A 23,244-nucleotide genomic window follows, 5' to 3' on the forward strand; every position below is an offset into this window, starting at 1 on the left:
TCAATTCAATTTATTTATAAAGCGCCAATTTGCAATCGAGGTTTTCTCAAGGCGCTCCACAAGAAAAGCACGAAAAATCAAACCAAGAAAAATTTCAAATTTATTACAATTGTTTTTGTCAAATTTATTCTAAAATTGACAAAAACAATTTTATCGGGCTCTGATCAGACAAGACAGTGTTGGAGGTGAACAATAGATCACGTCAAAGATTTTTCAGTAAAATCTTCCATACAGAACATAAAGGTCAGACAAAAATAGAGGGACTCTGAGACAACCTTAACCTAAACAGCTACATTTACCATCATGCTGTGCAGAAAATCTAATTTAGATGCTTAATGTAGAGTCATAGCAGTAAAGGACCAAACTGATTTACAGTGGGGCAAAAAAGTGTTTAGACAGCCACTACTTGTGCACATTATCTCACTTAAAAAGATGAGAGAGGCCTGTAATCTTCATCATAGGGAAACCTCAACTATGAGAGACAAAATGAGAAAAAAAAAAAATATCCAGAAAATCACGTTGTCTGATTTTTACAGCATTTACTTTTAAATTATGGTGGAAAATAAGTATTTGGTCATCTACAAACAAGCACAATTTCTATCACAGTCCTGTAACTTCTTCTGTAAGAGGATCCTCTGTCCTACACTCAATACCTGTATCAATGACACCTGTTTGAACTGGTTATCTAAAGAAAAGACACTTGTCCACAACCTCAAACAGTCACACTTCCAACTCCACTATGGCCAAGACCAAAGAGCTGTCTAAGGACACCAGAAACACAATTGTTGACCTGCACCAGGCGGAGAAGACTGTATGTGCAATTGATAAGCAGGGAAGAAATCAACTGTGGGAGCAATTTTTAGGAACTGGAAAACCAAAGTAACAAAGGCTACCATCAGTAACACACCACACCAACAGGGAATCGAACCCTGCAGGGCCAGACGTGTCCCCCTGCTAAAGCCAGTGCCTGTCTAAAGTCTCCTAGAGAGCATTTGGATGATCCAGAAGAGGATTGGGAGAATGTCCTATGGTCCAATGAAACCATTTTTTTGGTAGGAACTATACTCATTGTGTTTGGAGGAGAAAAAAATGAAGAGTTGCATCCAAAGAACACCAGACCTACTGTAAAAGGAACCAGGATGACTGATCCGAGTAAAACAAAAAGGATTAATGGGGTATGGTCAGATTTTGAGTGAAAACATCAGGGGTGCTCATTACGTCAATCACGATCGACATAGATGGCGGGACATTAAATAAAATAAAAAAAAAAATATATATATATATATATATATATATATATTTTTTTTTTTTTAAAGAATTGCCGTCAGCGAATAATCATCCCCACAATGATTTAACTTGATTGACCTGCAGAACAGCCAATCCAACATCCTCTAATGTATATATGTCACTGTGAGTTAAACTTCAGTGTGCACAGATCTTTTGGAGGTTTTAGTCTCAAAACAAGCTCATATGCTGAAAAAGTGTGAGGACCCCTATATTGAATGCTTGAATTTCCTCCACCAAACCAAGTCTCCTGCATCTGAGGTCCTACACCACCAGTTCCTGACAGTTTTAGTCTTAATCTTTACACTGTAAGGTTACGTTTAAACCCTGTTTTAGTTTAAATGAGGTAAAAGCTCTGATCCATACTTTCAACCCGCCCCGTTCCCAATATCCAACTTCAATGAGCGGTTCAAAAAAGAATAATAAAATGATTGTCCTACACCTCCTTACAGCTTTCCTAGCTTCTAAAAATCTTCACACATAAGGGGTCCCCATGTATTTTATATACTTTTTATGGAGGACCAACGAGCTTAATAATGAATCAATATGAATTTAACCCAGATCAGATAGGCATGAGGACTGTGTTCTAAACTGCATCTGTCTCTTGTCTTGTTTGGTTCCATGGTGGAACAGATCAGTCATTTTATGGAGCTTTATTGTCAAAGACTTTGTGGAAACAAAGCCTATCTGTCAGCAGATATGCAGAGAAAAATCAAAAACCAAAGTTCTGACTCACCATTGATGTATGGAGTTTCACATAGAACCATGAACTCCACGATGGGATAGTCCATCTCCAGAACAGTGATGGCTTTACCGTGCATGATGGTTAATGTGGGTCGTCGTCCCGCTTTGTCATAGGAGAGACCCCCAGAGAAGATAACAAATGGTTCGCTGTTGTGAAGGATGAGTGACTTAAGTCAGTAAAACGTTGCAGAAAACATGGTCATTTTTCAGTTTTATAAAATTATTAGGAGTTAAAAATAAGAAAACAGAAAACAAAGATGCGTTCTCAAAGAAAAGAAAGTTGGATGACAGAATTTAATCTTAGAAACAAACAATATTCTTGAAAAAAGGTTATTTTTCATCATAAAACAGTCAGAATTATTCATGCGGCATAGTCTTTTTAGAAATTCAAATGTTAGAAATACACACCTGCTCCTGGAGGTCTTGTACTCCACCTTAAGAATGGGTTTACACGACTCCTTTCTTCCATCTTTTTGTATCTTTCCTGTTGGAGAACAAAACCCATTTTGAATGTTGGTCATATAACTTTACATATTTTACTGCACCGTTGAACTCCTATTAACTTATCAGGAGTACAGAATAATCTGATTCATAATTTATGGTCGTTGTGCAGGGGTAGAGCCGTTGACCTCTAATCTGAACATCGCAGGTTCAGTTCCCGACTTGCCAGGAGCCGCCATCAGCGTGTGAATGCGTGTATGTGCGTCGGTAAATGAGACTGTAAAGCTTTTTGTACCTTAAAACAAGGTAGAAAAGCGCCATATCCTCCTGACCATTAGGAAAAAGAAAAGTCAAGTGACACATTTAACACTAAAATGATTTGTAAATCCACCAAAAACTAATCCTAAATCCCCACCCCTTCACAATCGGCATCATTGAAAGCCTCAAATGTTCTCTGCAGATCCCAGAAGGAGTTCATTCAGTAGAATGCAGTCAGTGGGAAATATTTAGGTTTGAAATATTTGCATTGCAGTCAGGACGATGTACGTAAGTACATGCCACTGTTTGTGGTTTACCCTTCAGGTTATCGCTTTAGGGGTCGCACAGGTGATTTGGGAGAGAGTTTTTATGCCAGATGCCCTTCCTGACACAACCCTGTATTTTCAAGGCACAGGGAGATCCAGATAGGCGGCAGGGACAACAGGTCTTGCCTGAGACCACTGATTTTTGGATCAGGTTAAAATTCCTGCGTGACAATCCTTCACCCAACCAACTGAGCTATCCAGCCACTACGCCATGTACCATTTATGCCGTGTCCTTTTGTGGGAAAAACAAATATAAAAAAAAATTTAAACAAGGCAAACTGATTTTTACGGGCCTTTTGATTATATATTAAGAAATATGTTCTTCAGCCTTAAATATGATTGATCAGACTTTTGTGGATAGTTAAAAATAGGTTTTATTGTTTAGAAAACACTTTCGAGGGTAGTGTTTAGGATTGCCTTTAAACCAGACATGTCCAAAGTCCACCCCAGGTTCAGATTTCCACTGGCCCCCGCAGGCCCCTGCTATAAAATTTATAAAAAACCTGGCACAAAACCTTTACAATAATGACAAAAATGATCTAGAAATACCACATACACTTTTATTTTCTCTTTTAATAATTAGTAGTTAATACTTCAATAGAGTATTTGATACCAAAATTGGTGTTGTACGGGTATCATGATACCTTGGTATCGATACTCCTTTCACTAGTTTCTGAAGATTTGAAGGAGTTCTGATAAAAACTCTCAACCTGCTGCTAATTCAGGAAGTAGAAAAGCTAACTTATGTTGAAACTCCTGGTTACAACCATGTATTTTCTTACAGAGTTTCTCCATTTTTACTTTGCTCTTTTTCCCGCCTCCATCTTTTTATTTTGACTTGCTATTTTTCAGCCCTAATGCAGCACTTCACCATCAGAATATTTTCCTCCACGGCTTTAATCTTAATGTGAGCTGAGCGCCCCCCCATCATAAATCATTACACAGTTTCAACACAACAACGCTTGCCGGATATGTTTGTTGTCCGTCCGTGTTTCCGTCTCTTTTTACAAAATGAGCCGATGCATCAAAGAGATTTTTTTCTTCTTCTGCATGTCAAACGGAAATGCTTTTGTTGATGCACAAACAGAAATTCTTACAGCTGTGGGGATTTAGGTTACCCAAGCCTAACAGTTTCAGAACCACGGACAGAAACAGCCCCTCTGCTGTTCATTCATTACAATCATGGAAATGTCAGTTTCAAGGTACAACAAGGGGCTGTTTTTACAGGTCAGACTCGGAGTTCTGCAGCTGCAATATCCAACAGAAACACATCACGGTCAAAAAAATCCAGGCTCTCCGCTGAAGGTTTCACAATATAAGAAAAAAAAGGTTGCCTCATTTCCCTGAGGAATAAAACAGCTTTCAACACTTATAGAAATGCATGCGTGCGTGCATTATACTGCTGTCTGAGATTGGCCCCTTAAGAACTGTGAGCTTTGCTTCTCATTAAGCTGCTTTCATTCAAATGCAGGAGAACATGACTGCATCCCGATTCAATAAAGGCAATTAAAAAAATGCTGCTGCTTTACTTCCACAATGGGAGCCCATTTAAGAAATGTTTCTAAAAGCTGCGAAAGAGACAACTGGTGGCCGAAGTGGATAATAAGTCAAGCAAGGAGCTGTAAGAAAGTATAAGTCAGGATTTCAGGTGCAACTGCGAAAAAACTAAAATGCTTATTTTCCAATGACAAACAAATAGAAATATTAAAAAAATATTCATAGGACAGCACATATCTGTCATGTTCCTTTGAAGCCATTGATGCCTATTGATGCAAATATGCATCAAACTACTTGGGCTCCTTAATTTAGGTCATCACAAATTTGCACAAAGTTGCACAACTATTTATGAATCTATTTACTTATTTGTTTGTTTGTTCCGATATCTGATGAGGTGTAACTGTACTATCACCTTTTTCTCCCTCGGGCCGTCATAACAGGTAAGTTCAATTACATTTCAACCAAGCATCACACAGACGGTCCAAATCCCGCCTGACGGCTGTGTGAGTTTGACAGTGAAGCCCCAATTTTCACAGTTTCAGTTCAAGTGTCGCCATGGCGCGTGTCTCACCGTGAGGGAAGGTGACCTGGAAAGGTTTGGTGGTGTTTCTGAGGTTCCACAGCGTCAAGCTGCCGTCTGAGTGACTGCACATGAACGTCTTCCCCTCATGGTGCCAGCTGACTGAATGGATGGCCTGAGGTGAGGAGACAAACAAAACAAGAGGGGCGGAACGGCCTTCAGTTTAGTGAAGTCAGTACCGTTTGGAAAACACATTGGCAAATCTAAATGTTTTAATTCTCACGTTTTATTCAAAACCATACATTTAGGGTTAAAATGGACTTCATCATAAAAAACAAGTAAGACTAAATCTGCAACACATGCTCCGATTTGCACAAATTCTGCAAACTTTTTGTTTGGTTGTAAAAAATTAAAAGTAATACAAAATAAATGTGATCAAACCCCAGAACTTTAACATTTTATTTAACATTTCTACTCCGCCTTGATCGTGTTTGAAACTGATTTTGCTTTTTAACTGCTTCAAAAACTTTTCCTACTGTCAGCTTTAGCTCCGCCTCCTCTGATCAGTGCCGCAGCAGAGACATCTGTATGCTAATACGATGGAAAAACTTTGCCACCATCAAAAATGTAAAATAGCAGCAGGATTTTATCTTGAAGTACAAACACACAGGAACCAGAAAAAACTAAACTAAACCAAAAACGACATTTTCATTACCTACACGTTTAATTTATGCAACATTATAATATAATATTAAAAAATCTAAATTCAACAACAGTTTGACATTTTCTTTGTGTTTTCATGAATTTTTCACTTTGTATTTATTTATTTTTTTACACAAATTTGTGAAATAAGTACATGGATATTTTATTTCGAGCACTTACACATTTTTTTTTCAACTCAGTTTTTATTTCTAAAAGAAAGTATGAGAGTGTGATTATTATCAGTTGGCCATCTTTCCAAAGAATAAACAAATCTTTACATTTCGTGCTTTTAAGTTTACTTGTCAATGAAATAATAAAGAAATAAAGCACATGTAATGTGTCATCGTCAGCCTTAAGTTTAGACCATAAAAGACACAAAAAATATTATTTATTTCTTTTATTTTTTGGCGCAGTGACTCTTAAATATTAATCTCAAATATACTTATACTAACCTCTTTTATTCAATCTCAAAACCACAATTAAAACTTTTAGCTGGTCTGCAGGGTAACTCTAAGCTCAAGGACCCAGAAGTTTCTAAATGGTGGAATTTCAGAATAAAAGACTTTGTTACATTTGCAAAACAGGACGTATGTTTTTTTTTTCAGAAGCTGAGAAGATGAGCATTAATGGTGATTGGGCCCCTGCTGTGGGGCCCTTTTCCTGTGAGCTGGGGAGGACGGGCCTGGGGGCTGACGTCAAGTAGACCTGCCACACCTGGAAAAAGCTGAAAAGGATAGACCAGGACAGAAGACGATAAAGAGGTGGTTGATGGCCGATGCCCCAGTAGGGGCAGAAAAGAGCAGCAGCTACATGTACAATCTGCTTTATTTTCTATCAGCATTTTAGCAAAACAATAATGTGAAAGGGGGAAATGATCCTAAAATTACAATTTTACCAATTGCAAAGCCATTTATCAACCCTCCCATCAACAAAACCATCCGTCCATCCATACATTCCAGTGGCTCAGGTAAAAATATCATCACACCCTTGAGATTAGGAGTTTTGGGCCTGTTAATCTCTCAGGTTTTGTCTGAAACCATCTTCTAAGTACTAAAAAGTGTTTAATTGAAATACGGAAGGTTTTTAGAACAGTATTATTAATAATGATGGATTAGATTTATCTGCGCTTTTCCAGGCGCCTATAAATGTGTCCATTTTTCATTCACTCCTCATGTTTTCTTGGTAAAGGCGTGGCTGACCGTTCACGCCCACGGTCGTTCTGACCATCACCGGGACATTCACATTCACAGTGGAGCCACTCTGGAGGCAGGGAGGGTGAAGTGTCTAGCCCAAGGACACAGTGACAGCTGACTGGGGGGAGCAGGGATCAAACCCCCGACATTTCGATCATTGGACGACCTGCTCAACAGCCTGGGCCACTGCGGCCCAACAGCGTTAAATCTTGTTTTTGACAGAACTATATGGCTTTCAATTCTCAGATAGTAAGAAAAAAAATACAAGTGGAAAAAAAAATAAACAACTATAGGGTTAGTTTGTTTGTTTTTTAAGATTGGGACATAAATTCTATATTTTATGCCAAAAAGTCAGAGTTAATTTTAGCAGAAACTGTTAAGCCTCAGTTTTTATGAGTGACTACGGTTTGAAGTGTGAGTAACTGCACTGCTGGACATGAGGGTCACTTTAAGCAAATATGTAGTATTTATGCTCACTGGAGCTGGAACAAAGTACTTTTTATGCTCATAAACATTCTTCACAGTAGTGCTGTTCTCTACAAACCTCTATGCATAAGTCCAAGGTAGAAGCCTTTTTTTTTTTAGCTTTTAGCTTTAAATTTAAAATTCAATGAGGTCAACACAGGTCAGCACTTCAGGGAAAGTCGTGACAGTGATGTGTACTGTCCAGTACAAAATCAAAAGGACTAATTCGGAGGATATTTGACCTTACATTGTTCAGAATTAACATCTTTAATGTGCACAAAGTGAGGCTGCAAAGGACTTTCTCCTAAATATTCCAAGCAGATTGTTTTTAGTTCATGAAACAGAAAAGATTTTTTGTTCTTTGCATATTTTTCAACATTGGGTGAAAAGGTCAGCAGAGACTTCTGTTGAGGCTTTGTTCTAATAACCCTTAATGTGTCCATTATTTTAATGCACTTTTAATTCATGTTCAGAGAAAATACACAGAAGGATTACAGGATACTACAAGCCTTTAATTATTCAGCTACAAGATTCACCTCCTGTCTGTAAATTCAGTAATGTTGTTTTTTTTAGAAAAAGAAAGCAGACAGGGAAACAAAGATTTTTGCGTTAAGTCACCCAGTGACTGGAATAATCTTCCTCTCTCTTTACAAATACAGGTCTTGCTTTCCTTTTAAAAACATATCCCATTGTTTTTGATTTTTTTTAATTGTTTGGGGTTTATAATGTTACTTCTGTTGTGTGTTACTTGCTTTTCAGTTTTGCTATTAAAATTATCATTGTTATTTTTTCCATCAATTATTCTCCCTCAGATGATGGCTTCTGTTTTTAATATTTAATTTAATTAATTTGTTTCAACTTTACACTTTAAGTCACATTTATTTTGTGCAACATCATTTAGCAGATGTTGAACACGGAGAGCCGAATTTTACTGCCTGTTTTTTGCCTGTTTTTTGTTGCTTCTCACTTAAATGTGTTCTATAGAAGAAGCCCTTGAAAATGTTACATCTCAAGGGGCTTATTCTCATGTTTAAATGTTGAAAAAAAATACATTTTGTAGTATTATTAGTTGTAGTTATATTAATATAAGTGTTTAGGATCCTCTGAGTTTTTTGCACCTTAAAGAAAATAAATGAATAGTCAGCAGCACAACAAGACAACAAGTTTGTTCGGATTTTTCTCCTCTTCAAGAGAATAAACTGAGCACAATTAAACCTAATTTATGACTTCTGCTGTGTCAAATTTTCTTAAAATAAAACATTTTTGCTTAGATAAAGCTTTACAACACAATTACCTTAATTTTGATTCTTTTGTTGTTCAGATAATTAATTTCTTGTTTGTCGTTGACCTGCACTCTCAGCTTCTTTGACCAAAGCAGACCTGCATAAAGCGATAAACCTGTTCTAGCTGTCTGAGGTCTTTGGAATTAACGTGAGGATCTCTGAATTTTCCAGTTTTTGTAAAAACTTAAGTCAAATTTCTCTTTTAGGTTTGAAAATCATCCAGTCAGACTGGACAAAAGGCTGTGAAGGGCTTCAGTATGCATTCCTGTGCAGCAGGTCGAACCAAATCTGCTTCAACAGCTGGACCACGACTTACACAAGTCATGTTCTAGTCCTTCCAACATCTGCCAGTGTCATGCTCACATAAACTCCTTATTATGTTGTAACTCAGACTATGAAACAATCGTCAGTGACAAACGCGACGCTGCGAGCTATAGGGGAATCCTGGTGGGACAGTTCAATAAGCAGAGCTGGGAGAGATTTGCTGACAGTCATTAACTCCTTAAAGGGAAACAAGTACAACAGACACTTAAGGTGGGAAATAAACTCAATGATGATGGACAGAATCCACATCAGTTAATTCCAGACCACATCTGGGTCTTTCTCTGTTAGAGAGGTGTCGTTTCAGCATTTTAGTGAGGAATTAACGGTCCGGGTCTCTGTGCATGCTCATGTGGACGGTGCAACCTCACGCTGCATCGCCTCTAATACGATTTTATCCAAAGAGTGCTGCGCAATGAAAAATCATTTTCTGAGATTTGAAGCATCAGCTGTCATGGAACGAGTAAATGACAGATTTGTTTTAATGAATCTTTATTTTTCTGTGTGGGAGGGCTTTTTTTTTTTAAAGTGTATTAGCGGGGGAAAAATGTTGGGTTGGAAGCCTCATTAAGCAAACATATGAAAATTTAAAACAGAATAAAATATTTGACTTGGGAGCCATAAAAAGCCAGCTCTTTGACCTTTTGATGAGAGGAAATTAGCACCAGACTTTAAAAATTAAAAGCCGTTGTTCAAGAAAATGGAAAATCGCTTTGTTCTGTCTTTAAATGAATTGATCTGGTTTGGAAAACTCACTCTATCATTTTGTTTTTATGGAACATTTTTAGTTTTAGTTTGTTGTCATCACAAAAAAGCCAATTATATGAAAAGTGTTTCGGACGCAACACTTAGCAGATAAAAGTTCTGCATCAGAAAGGTCTTCCTCCAGTTTACATTTAAAGTGTTTTTCCTGCCGGTAAAAACAGCTGCACACATTTAGGAGAACTGATAGAAGCTAAATTAGAAAAGATACAGATTCAAATATTCAAAAAGAGCTTGTAGTCTGTGAAGTAAAAGAAACTTTTACCTCATCGTAGTAGATTCGGAAGTCTGCCTTCTTGGCCCGGAGGTCCCACTGGACCACAGTCCCACTTTCAAAGCCTATTAACAGCTATGGAAAAAAAAAAAAAAAAAAAGAAAAAGGAAATGCATGTCAGAAACATGAGCAACAACACAATAATTTAAGCCTACATAATTACTTTGTTTTAAAAAATATATATCTTTATGAACGCCCAACTAAGAGAAATATATTACCAAAACACTTCATAACAGCTGCCAAGCATGGTTGTAGTATAATGATCTCGACTTTTTTTGTTTAGACATGGCAAAAATTGGATTCTTGTACAGAAGCCATGTCACAAGAACATCCTGTACTTAAGTCCAAAATACTGCTGAGTATTGTGGAGGCATGTTTCCAAAGACCTGTGAGATCTGTCAGCTAAACCTTCACTAAGACTGAGCCACAAAACACAAAAAATATCTGTAAAGGCCCGTACACACCGGGACGAATATTCGCCAGCCGTTATTCGCCTGCGTTTTTCGCCACGTTTTTTGTGTTCACACACAGGCGATTTTCGCTGACGGTGAGCCGAGCGAACATGCAATTTCATTCCCTGACATTAGATGGCGCTTAATGTAAACAGAAATACTCCTGTACACAAGGTGGCGCTGCGCAACTTTACGCTTCTTAAAGTCACTTTTCACTCATAAGAAGAGAGCAAGTATTTACGCGCTTGTCAGAATCATACAAAGAAAACATGAATATTTCAAGCACCAGTAGCTCCAACTGGTGCTTGGTTCGGGGATATTTTAGAGTGTCCGTCATTATTTCTTCGCAGCAGTGTAGACGCTACTTGGCGTCTATCTTCTTCGCTGGTATGTGTGCTAAGAAAGGCAGTTTTGTGTTTGAGCGCCCCCAAGTTGTGTTTTACTGTAACTTCAGAAGCTCCAGACACGTGTGCAAAAGCGCCATTCTCATTGGTCGTATAGTTTTTGACGCGGTGCGTCAAACCAAAAAAACGAACCCGAGGCGTTTTTTAAAAAGTGACGCTTTGACGCGTGGCGTTTTTTCGCGTCGGTGTGCACACTCTCATTGGTGCCCTTTGTTTAGTCACGAGGCGTTAAATGTCGGCGAACATCGCGCGCGAAATTCGTCCCGGTCTGTACGGGCCTTTAGCCTTTCTGCACCCGAATGGATAATAAGTAGATGTGGTTTTTCAATGTTCAGACATAGAGATTAATATTAACAATAATTAAGGTAACGATATGCCGCCAAGCAAAACAATAATAAATCCCTTCCGTATGCTGACGACTGTAACGCAATTAACCTGTAACGATTCACTCTTATCGTATTTTTATCTGTTTTCTAAGCGCTCCCAGTGGTTTTTTGATTATGACTATGCCATTTTAAGCTAAAATATTTTTAAAAAGCTGTAAATTTCTATGACATAGTTTCTGTAGAGCGGCAGTAGTTCTATAGAAATTCGCCTCTTATTTGTGGGCGGGACCAATGGTGCGGAGCAACCTGCCCCCTCCGTCACGTCCATCACCTCCCAGCTGTCTGTTCACTCCTTCTCCCTCTAGCTTACAGCCCCTCACACCAAGAAGCTAACATTACTGGTGCAACAAAAACAGTGAGCAATATTGGAACCATCCAGCCAGATGGCACCTCACACGAGGAAAACGGACCTTCCCAATGAATTTCTGGCGTCACAGATACGCTCCTTTTTAAACTGGATGTTTTTCGTCTGCCCCTGATTCACATGAACATGTTCAAAACACCAAAAGCACCGTTTTAATCAAAGACCGTCTTTAGTTGTTAACAGTCTTTTCAGAAACAGTTTAAGTTTTTGTATTTCTTTTTCTAACACATTGCTTCTGAAATTTGGACAAATTAATAAAACTTAATTTTGTATTTTATCTTAGCAAACTGTTATGCTGTTTTCATAGTTTGCTTGTCATTTGCATTTTCAAATGGTTTCTATGACATTTTCTAGTGTATTTCCTTTGGGTTTTGTTTCCAGTTTTCACAGATTTCCCTGAAATTTGTTTTCCAGGAGGATCCAGGAGGTCCTGCCTCTCCAGAGCCCTCTGTTTGGTTTTCTGTCTTCTTTAACACTTGCCTCTCTCCAAATTTCTATCTTGCACCTGGTTCTGGTTAGCGTTAGCATGTGGGAAATGTCTGGAAACAAATCCAACAATAATTTTCAAACATTCAATTTTGACAACCAAAAACTGCTATAATCCATTTTACATTTTTTTACTTCATATATTTTCTGGTTGATGATATATTTTAATGATTAATTTGGAGAATGGAAGCTTTATCTTGAACCGGAAGGTGCATAGAGTTCGCCTTGGCATGTCACATATTATATTATCACATGCAGTGGGATGTGAGAACCACGTTTTCCATCCACCATGGAAAAATCATTTTCCATTTTGTTAGTAGTGCAGTTACAGTTTGTAAGCAGAAGCTGTGTTTTGTTTACTGCTTAAACAATTTAATAAAAAAATAAGAAGATGATCTCTTTGATAGTTTACCGAGCCTTGTTGATTTACCCATGGCACATGCACACTCTGGGGCTTGTTTGCTCCGCCTTGATCCGGGCGGATTAAGCATCTTCCCACACCCACTCCATTCATTTTTCAGTGGCTTCCCACTAGACAACGCCTCCGCTGTCCTCTCTGCAGGACACAAAGGAGGAGGAGCTCCTTCTTTTGCAAAACTGCCTCAACTCACCACACTGGAAAAACATCATGGGTTGTCCACGCCTTCCTGCACCGTACTGAATATAAAATGTGGCTATTGCACATGTAAATATTTTATTTCTATGTCGTTTGCAGTTGTTTATTTCTTGTTTGACAATTTTTTGTCTTCTTGTTGGCTACACACCATGCTGTGCCCTTCGAATTGCCCATATAGGGGGGTAATAAAGCTTAATAAATTAAAGATTGAATTGAAACAGAACAGGAGGTTGGTTTGGATAGCCAGCGGAAAGTCAAACTTGTTTCCGGTGACAGGTAGACTTTACAAGAGTCCTAGAATTATGCAGAAAATTTCTTTGGAAAGCCAGGAGGTGCATTAGGTTTGACCTGGTGAGCCTTAAAAATCCTGTCTTTGTAAAGCTGGAACGGAAGTCAGCACCTAAAAAAAAAAAAAGGTCCCTCCAAGTCAGGAAAGCAACCAAATTTTGCAGAAACTATATTTTAATTTCTATTGTGTTTTTCACAATAAGAGTAATTGTTGGCTTTGTAGAAAACTGTCAAGAGTGTAGATCCTACATTTACCAAATTGTGCTGCAGATCTTATTATTGACAGCTTCAGTTGCAGAATGTTCACCTCTGCTGCTCATATTAAGCACTAAAACATGCCTTATATCTGTAACATCGGTGCAGCAAAATGATTTTTAGACAAGAGTCCAAATGTTTATTTGCTAAAATCCAGAAATACTTTGAAACTTTCTTTCATGAGGTTTTATAAAATCTTATCAGACTACTAAACTACGTCTGCTGCTCCGATGTCATTTGACCTCCAAGAACCATCCACTACAAAACTACTATTCAACTTCTACTAAAGACGGAACCTCTTAAGAAATTAGAGCGTTTACCTGAATACTAAAGTGCAGAAAAGTCATGTTAGGAAAAAAAAAGATTTTTTAAAGCTATCTATGCATTGGACACAAACTACTAATGACACAGAAACAGCCTAATGTAATGGCCTCCCAATTTAGTTTAAAGTTTATCTCGCTTTTATTCTCAGTAAGGCTCGTGTAACACCTGCACTAGTGGTGCTGGTTATTTCACTGGTTGGTTGGTTGTTCATTGCTAGTCCGGCTTACACTCTTCAAATCATTACACTAGCTGTGTTTACATGGTCACAAGCAATCAGAATAAAAGCCTGATCAGAATAAAAATGCATCATGTTAAAATGCCATTTTGAATACTCTGACCTGATCAGACTCCTTCAGATCAAAATTTCCTTCCCAGTAGCTGCGGCTACACGATCGGATCAACAATCTGCAGATCTCGATAGGAAGGACATTTTGGAAAGTCTAGAACTGCGAGTCTGATCGGGACAGAGTATTCTGAACAGTGTTTTACATGACGCATTTTTATTCTGATCAGGCATTTAATCCGAATACTTTTGACCCTGTAAGCCCAGCTGTTGAGATAGGTGGGTTGTGCTGATTGTGGTGCATGTAAACAATTTATTTGATTGATTCATTTCTGCCCTGCTTTTTACGTCATAAGTAGACAATGGGGGCTCTGGAGAAAGCTTTGGATCATGAACAGGACCGGCCGGCTGCTCTGGACTCATAAGTATTGTCTACTATGTCTTAGAGTGAAGCAGCCAGAAGGTGTGCGCTCCGGCTGCGAGCTGCCTGGCTGCGTTAACCCGTGTCTCGCGGGAGACCTGTGTCTCCGTCCAAAAGAGAGGGGCTTCGAGACGGGGTGCAAGATCAAATAAATAGTAAATAAAGGCTGGTGTTTATCGCACTTATTTATGTGTGGCCAAGACGTACATTTCTGCATTGCCCGTACGTACTTTAAGTGTGTCCAAGGTTAACTCTTCCTCCAAGACAGAAAAGAGTTCCGAACTAGCTGCACATGTTATGTGAATTATATACTCTCAAAAAATAATTATTAACTAAAGGGAGCTGCATTTCCAGAAGAAAATGCAGGGTTGAATGCTATATTGCAGAATGAAAATGAAACTTAAAGGGAAATAAAATCAAACAAAGAAATGATCAAAGTTGACCATAAAGAAAGTGAAAACAACATCAACAAAAAGATACTTTTGTGAAAATGCCAGCGCCGGGTATTGAACCACCGAGCTTCTGCACCACAGAAAGAAGCAAAGGCTTTCAAGGATTCCCCATGTAGAACTCCGCTACTTTTTCTTCTACGGCTGTTTCCGGTCTTGTTCTGCACATCTCAAAAGTTGTTTTTTTTTTTTTAATCAAATGTGTGACAAAATTTAAACGTCTGTTCTAACTGGTTAACGTTTTTCAGGGCCCACGTACACAGTTTAATTTTAATTTGATCTTTGATCAGAGTAGAGAAATTTTGCAGCTTTAGTATCGATCTAAAGATTCACACTAGAAAAGAATGTTTTTCTCCTGCATCCATGTTTTCGACATATAGGCACAACAGAGAGGAAATTCTGTCTTTCTCTTCTCCTCCTTTTAATGTTACCTGATTATTTTAGGTTCCCATCCTGCATCTTTTAGTAAAAATAACAAAAACTGTTTTTTGATATAAAAAAGGGAAGAGGCAGTGTATTCCTCTAAGGTTTTGTTTTGCTCCTCATCGAAACATCTGCCGAGTGTTTGGAGGGAAGTACCTCTTGTTTTCTAAGACATTTTTGTTGAAGTCTCTCCAGATGGTTCTGAGTAACAACCCATCTGGTGCATCAAGCAAAGACACATCCAGCAGCCTGTTTTCTCCTAATTGCGCAGCCACTACGGTTTGTGAAAGCAGCCATAAACTTGACACTCTTTTTAGTACAGAGAGAGGTTGCCAAGCCTGCAGTCATCAGAAGCACAAATCCATCCGCAAATCAATATGCAACCAGCCTCTGTCTCGCACAAACCTGCCACTTCTCCGCACAACTCGTCTCAGTCTGACCCAATAAAACTCAACTATTTGGAGCTGTCCGCCCTTTCACGCCATTAAAGAGAAGAGGCAGAATGAAAGATAGAGAGGCAACAAGAGATTTTGTCAGTGATAAAGTGATTTGAAGGAAACCCGAACAGGTGATGGCGGGCTCCTCTTTGATCTAATTGCTCACCTTGCCTTCATCCTTTGGGCTGTCGCTCAGGTGAACCACGGGTCCTGGGTGTGTTTTAGTTGATCTGAGATGGGAAAGAAAGAGAAGAGGGAGGACAACGTCAACTGCAGTGCTATGAGACATTACAAATATAAATGAAATGACAGTGTTCTATACTCTGTGTACCAACATTCTTAAAAGTAGAGTGACATTTACTGGCACTTTGTGGAGGAAAAAAATGAGCCCTCATGTCCTGAAGCCAGCAGGGACCAAGATCTTCCAAATGTTACAGGCAGGATGCCACATTTTTCAAGGTGTTATTGTTAAAAGTGCAATTTACCATTATATCCCCACTGACATCAACACTTTTATGAAAACAAGCAAAATGTGTTTTTATGTGTGTTATTTAAAATTCATTTTTACACAGAATAGACACCAGAAACCAGGACAAGAACATAAACAGGCAAATAAAAGACCCCAACCACAGACTCACATGTAAAGCTTTTTCTACCAAATGGTTCTCCATTTTAGGAATATTTTCTAGAATTTCCATTGATTCAAATAAAGGGTGTAACGATTAATCAACTTAAAAGATGAATTGATTTATATTCCTGCAATTCAACCATATTGATCTGTCTGAGGCAAGTTGTTTTGCATCAAAAAAACAAGAAATATAAAGAAGTTTAAGGTTTGAATTATTGTGTAGTATATTGAAAAAAATATTTATTGAGGTTGAAGTAAAGAGGTGGATATCATGCATCACCGCAAAACAGATAAATTATAAAAGAAAATTCACAAAAAACACTCCAAAAGGCCCCACGCTACAAAGGCAGTCAGAGATGGGTCAAAGGATCGTGACAATACTTTAAAGTGAAATATTTTTGGCTTTCAATGACATTAAGACTAACGGGCCCAGTTTGTTTGGAGACGACAGATGATAACATATCAACAAAGAAAGGGTTTTACCACTAAATAAAAAAACAAAAAAGAAATATTGACCATGCCCGTCACAGAGAATGTAAGACCCATGTTGTCACCGCAAAGGATAAAAGCTAGCTAAAAACAGAAATAATCTAAATCATAACCATCTGTTAAAAATAAATACCAACCCTTAACATTAATATTTAAGGTTTTTTTTACAGCTGAGAAACAATCTGTTGATTTTCTTAAAAACCTCAGACCACTTCTTCCATTTATCAAATGTAAAATTATCAAGAAAAATGCTCATCCAGCCAATAATTTCAAACAGTTCAACTAGCAATTTAGCAGAGATCTTCATCAAAGTTCCCTGAAGCTGCCAGTGTGGGAATCTTTTAAAATGGAGCAAATGACATGTGATTATGTTGAGATTAGATGGTTACCCTGCAAGAACATCTGAGGACATGGCCTATGGGGGAACCGGAGCGTTTTCGACCACTCATTCCAGATAAAGATAAGTAAGAAGCCAGTCCCCCCAATAAGATTCGACACGAAAAACATGTTTTGTTGTTATAGGAAAGGAACAATGTGTCGAGAGTCACATGGTAAATGGCCTATACTTATATAGTGCTTTTCTACCTACAAGGAGAAGCGCTTTACAATCACACACACATTCACACACTGGTGTTGGCTCTGCTGCCAAACACAGGTGCCCGGCTACCACCAGAGGCAAGGTGGGGTTCAGTGTCTTGCCCAAGGACATGGGTGTGCATGGCGGGAATCGAACCTGTAATAATACGATCATGGGTCGACCGCCCTACCGCTGCACCACGGCCGCCTTCAGTCTATAAAAGCTGTTGGGTAACAGAAAGTGGGAGGCTTTGATCTTTGACTTTAACATTGGGAGTTGGGTCATCTAGACCCACTAGACAGTGCTCTGAACCTTTTTTCTTCAATGATTTGTGATCTTCACTGGTGTCCATGGATTACATGAAACCTTTCACCTTTATCCACCTTTGTCATGGTAGGGAGAACACGTCAATGTAAGGGTGGGGTCATGGTCTGGTCAGTCTCCTCCCCCTCCATCTCAGTTCCACTCCGAACCACCTCCAGCTGTTGGCACTCAACCTCATCTGCCCTGCTGTTTAAAAGGAGACTCAACCCCATCATTCAATGCCAGATCGTTGTCCTCTATGGTGACTACCCTGGTCTCACGTCTAGGTTTGCTCTGCTGTTATTCTGCTCTCGTTCCTGCCCTAACGTTGTTCTCCTGCTACAGGAAAATCTCATCACGAGTGACACCTGCCATCTCTGAACCATCGCCATCTTAAGCAGAAACTTCTCGGAGAGGGATCCAATTAAACTCTTCTTACCTGTTACTCGCCGGCCTTGTTTCTGGGTTTCAGCACCTGGGTCCGCCACGTTCCGGGAACCATGACAGGGGGGGTTATAGGTGTCCAGCAGCCAACTTTGAGACTACCGGTACTACATTTGAAGAAATCCCTTCCAAGAACAGTCCTGTCTGAGGTTTCTGAGGAACCTTAAACCTAAACCAAACTAGTACCTAATCCTATTAAAAGAGCCTAAGAAATAAGAATCTCTTGTCAAGATTTTAAAGATTACTCAAATTTCCACTGTAGTTATTTTTCCTTTAAAAAGTTTTACTGCTGAAGAAATAGTTGCTTTGCTGTGCTTATTGAGTTTTCTGTGACACTGGCCATGACCTCAGGCTAATGCTCGCCATTGTGAGCAGAAGGCTGTTTTCTTCTGCAGAGGAAAGCTTCACTCTGTACAAACAGACTGAAGAGCCAGAGGTGGGCTGCTGCTGACTTCCTGAATATAAGTGAAAAGTTTCCCACACAGCTGACAAGGCCACGCTTTCAAATGTGCAGAAAAGCAAATTAGAAAAAAATGAATACGCCGATGAAAGCTGAGCTACTGCTTTTGTTTGGAGAGATTATTAAGCCAAGTGCAAGATGTCTTTCATTTCTTTCCACTAATTATTTATTTCACCTCAGAAATATTGCTGTCAATTTACAGACTGTATTACCTTGGTTTATTTCAAAGTTCAGAAGACTTCAGCGTTAACTCCTTCACGCTGCACGTCGCTAATCTGCAATTTAATTTAATTTAATTCAGGATGGCTGCAGATATTTAACTTTATTTTGAAAAAAAGGAAAGACTGTTTTTATAATATAAAAAAATAATTAAATAGATGGGCATAAACGGGTTAAGATTTAAAATTGTAAGCAGTCATTAGCCATTATGGATTTCCCCGGCAAAACCAATAACGAAAAAATAACATTAAATAAGGAGAGAAATTTAGAAAGCTCACAGATATTAAAGTTCAGAAAGGAGGATATTACTGGCAAAGAATTTTTTAAAGTCTATTGCGAGTGAGGAGGATGGCTTTAAGTCCCGCTATGATCGTCTTTTGATCTATTTTCAAAGCGCTCCCTGTGGTCTTCTAAGGATGACTTTGCAGTTTTAAGGCCAAATCCAAAAACCTGAGTCATTTTCTGGGACTGTTTCTCCAGGATTTCATGAGAAATTCACATCTGAGTTGTGGAAAAGACCGTTGGTACGGAGTGACCCCCTCCCCCCTTCCTGTCACCCAAAGCGCACTGTGAGAGGGCACTGTTAACGTGCTCCTCCGCTAGCTTACAGCCCCTCACACTCCATTACTGGTGCAATAAAATGGCGAACAACATGGGGATCATCCAGTATAGATCCAGATTCCAGCTCAGACGAGGAGAACAAAGGCATAAACAGATCTATTTATCTACAAGTGGATGCATCAGAATGGAGCTTGTGCCGCCCAGCGAATTTTCTACATCGCAAATACGATCTTTTTTGAACAGCGTCTTTTTGTCTGCTATTCATTCATCATGATTGGAATAGCGCTTCAACTAGATCCTCTTGGTTTGAGTGAATAGTGGTTCTTCTCCAAGTTGCTCTCTGCAAAATATCTTGTACTGTTGTACTGAGATATCTTCTGTTGGTCAACAACCCACAGGTCCAGGCTGTAGGTAAATGGAAGAGCATAAATAAACCAGCAAATGGGGAGCTTTGACTGACGCTCTCTGTTTCACATAAAGGACCAGTACAAAGTCTGCATCAGGCCCAAATGTCAAAGTCTCCTACCAGGGGAACTGACTCATTTCTAACCTTTTTCTTTATTTCACTGCATGTTTTATGTTATTAACTCACATGGAGAGTTGGAAGGACTTGTTAACTCCATCCAGCAGGATCAAAGGAGTCATGGCAACCCATTTATGAAAGGGTAAATAATCATCACAGGAGCTCAAAAGAGCAAACGGGCAGCAAAGCAGCTGCAGAAATGGCAAGACATATACACGGCCATGTTTAGATTGATGTGAAAAGTAAAAAAAAAAAAGAAAATTATGTCAACTTAATGTGTTATTTTAATATAGATTTTGTCTTTTGTTCTTTAGGTTTGTAGAAAACCGAAATTCATAATCCTCCAAATTTGTTTTTTGAAAAGTTTTATTCCTCATCTTTATAAATCATATTTTTTTTTTAATTGTTTCATGAAAAACAAAAAGAAATCATCACTGATGTGTAAGATGTTTATTAAAAAAGTTCTTTCATTAAACATATACTGTACATGTCATTTGAAAAAACTGAACATTTAAACTTGACTGCCAAATTATCTCTGTGGTAAATTCCATATTTGAGGCTGTTGGCGATGATGAAGCTGTTTTTACCAAAACGGCATTTTGAGACAATAAGACGGTAATTCAAGAATTCAAGAAGAACGACTTTATTGATCCCCGAAGGGAAATTTAGTGTATAATAAATAGAGTATAATAGTGTATGATAATAGAATAATCCATGCCTTCATTACATCTGGGCTGCATAACTCACTCTTTCCCGTCTCCATCTGGTCCAGAACTTTGCTGCTCATGTTCTGGTCGGACCGCTAAGTGGGACCACATCACCTCAATCCTGGAGAACTTTCACTGTGAGTTGTAGATTTCCTTTGAAGATTCGTTGACTTGTTTTAAATCGTTAAATAATCTGTTCCTCTCTGAGCTTTTCTCTCCCTACACTCCAAAACGGTGTCCAGTGTTTTCAATCTGTGCACTGGACCCGAGGAAAGCTTCAACAGAAATCCTAGTTATCCATAAAACTTAAAACAAATTTTTATTGCGAGGTTTATGACACAGCATAAAACTCTGCTGCTGAGTTTTTTTTCCAGTGTTAGTATTTTACTGTCTTATTTTTATATTTTCTTTTTTAAAACATTTTTAAGCCTTCAGTCGCTGTCTTAATGTTTTTAGTTTTTATATACTCTGCATTGACTGTGGTCAAAAATAAAAATAAAAGCATTGATATTTATGCAGCTCTGCCTTGTCTATCTATGCCTGGAAAAGACTGGTCTACATGACGGGACAGAAGCACCCATCCTGGCTGCAGGCCCGGAGCACCAGAGCGATAGACTCCCAGATCTGGCAGGGAAAGCATACATGGAGCCAACCAAATGTCTGGAATAATATACAGAACCATGTGTGCAAAATATGAACTGGAAACCTCAAGGTCAAAATGGGAAACACCTCCGACGGTGGTAGAGAATGAGAGAGCAAAGTTCCCGTGGGACTTTCAGATCCAGACTGATAGGATGGTAATGGAGAACCAACCAGACATTGTAGTGGTGGATGAAGAACAGAGGAAAGCCGTTGTGGTGGATGTGGCAGTGCCAAGTGATGGAAACATCAGGAAGAAGGAACATGAGAAACTGGAGAAATACCAGGGACTCAGAGAAGAACTGGAAAAAGCCTGGAAAGTGAAGGTGACAGTGGTGACTGTGGTAATTGGAGCACTTGGGGCAGTAACCCCCAAGCTGGAGGAGTGGCTACAACAGATACCTGGAAAGACCTCAGAGCTCTCAGTCATGAAAAGCGCAGTGCTAGGAACAGCTAAGATACTGCGCAGGACCCTCAAGCTCCCAGGCCTCTGGTAGAGGACCCGAACTTTAAAGAGTGAGAGAGAAAAACTGACACATACGCTTTTTCATGATGCTAGAATGTTAGCAATCCTCCAAGTATCTTTCCGATGTTGCTGTTTACTCTTCCAATGCATCCACTGAAAATCCTTGTTTAGCGTTTAATTTTTCAAAAGGTAAAAGCTGCTACAACCTCAGTGTCATTTCTTGGTTCCATCACTGCTTAGCAGCATCTTCCTCATTTTTTTTGTATTTTTGGAAGTCTTTCTTGCAGTGCTGTGGGATTTTTCTGCCTGACTGCAGCATTGGTCATACTGCAGATGAAACGGTCTGTCTGCTGAACATAGGCTTGTCCGTCTTTGGGTAAATAGACATCAGCCTGTAGTCTCTACACACGATGGATGCAATTCCTCCGGTCAGAAGCAGCTAATCCTCACTTTTAAATGTACATTTGAACCTAAAGTCTCAACAATTCAGTGCTTATATTTAAGAAAAATCAATCCTAAACAGTCATAGTTCTGTTGGCATGTACATCATGTTCCCGGAGTAAGTACCTATTTTCAGACTTTTACTGGCAAAGGTAAACATGCCAGCTTTGATTACTTGATAAAAGACCTGAACTCAATTCTATTTATGAGAGCGACGTATGAACTGCTGCAGAGTGTTAGCTGGGCCGCTGTGTTTTCCAATTTTTCTTTGCATCTCATTTTTTCCATCTCATTTTGCACAGATTCTCCCGCAGATGAAATTGGGCATCAAATGTGATGCAAACCCATTTGAATTTTAATGAGAGACGTGCCCTCCCATGAGCGCCGAAGCTTTGTTAAACTGTAGCTACAACTGATTATTTTCAAGAGCGACACTTTGGTTTGTATTAAACTAATGGGTCTGTGAGTGGGTGTGACACCAACAAACCCAAAAGCACAAAGCTGACACCTCAACGCAGAATCCAAATAACCACGTCACCCAGTTAAGAAAATACACAAAGTTCCGGCTCAGACCTTTTTATGACAACGTCAAGTCAGTCCCTATGCATAATGAGTATCTCAACTTGTCGTGAACTTTTTATTTAAAGAGATGGACCTCTGATAGGCTGATCACACAGATTTGTTGTCAAGAGTACACACAAATCCACTAAAGTCATCTTGGATATTTGCCATTACACCCCAAAAATGTTTAATGTCAAAACAACTGTTTGGCAAATGGATGACACATTGAGCACAAGGTGAACTGAGAACAGCAATAGTTTGCTAAAGTAACTGAAATATAAGCAAAAACCTAAAAGCAACAAGACAAGCTGAAAGACCAACAACTGAACTCTAACAGAAAAATAAAAAAGTGTACAGAAATATTTAAATCAGAATAATAGCATGCTTATTTATGCAGAAAGGAAAATGTCTGATTCTTTTGTGAGCTTAGAGCAAAGTACATTTTCAGAAGCGTGCAATAGTGAAAAAAAGGATCAAGTTGAAACTTTGAAAATGTAATAATAAGACAGAAAAAAGGGCTCTGACATTGAAAAAGGAGTTTAAAACTGGTCAGGGAAATATAAAGTTT

The 23,244-nt window shown here is 38.9% G+C and overlaps 1 protein-coding gene across 19 annotated transcripts in view; it reads right to left on the reverse strand.

Moving 5' to 3' along the window:
* stxbp5l (syntaxin binding protein 5L) overlaps positions 1–23,244 on the reverse strand; it is a 159,353-nt gene that overhangs the window by 47,502 nt on the left and 88,607 nt on the right. For all 19 annotated transcript variants that reach the window (XM_023950983.2, XM_023950981.2, XM_023950979.2 and 16 more), the window contains exons 6-10: positions 15,825–15,888; positions 10,062–10,145; positions 5,122–5,245; positions 2,437–2,512; positions 2,021–2,175 (exon numbers count right to left, since the gene is read on the reverse strand). In XM_023950983.2, coding sequence (XP_023806751.1) covers positions 2,021–2,175; positions 2,437–2,512; positions 5,122–5,245; positions 10,062–10,145; positions 15,825–15,888 — 503 coding nt within the window. The remainder of the gene's footprint in view (positions 1–2,020; positions 2,176–2,436; positions 2,513–5,121; positions 5,246–10,061; positions 10,146–15,824; positions 15,889–23,244) is intronic.

The sequence above is a fragment of the Oryzias latipes genome, chromosome 21 (genome assembly GCF_053564925.1).
Source record: "Oryzias latipes strain Hd-rR chromosome 21, Olatipes_Hd-rR_3.1".
NCBI classification, from domain to species: domain Eukaryota; kingdom Metazoa; phylum Chordata; class Actinopteri; order Beloniformes; family Adrianichthyidae; genus Oryzias; species Oryzias latipes.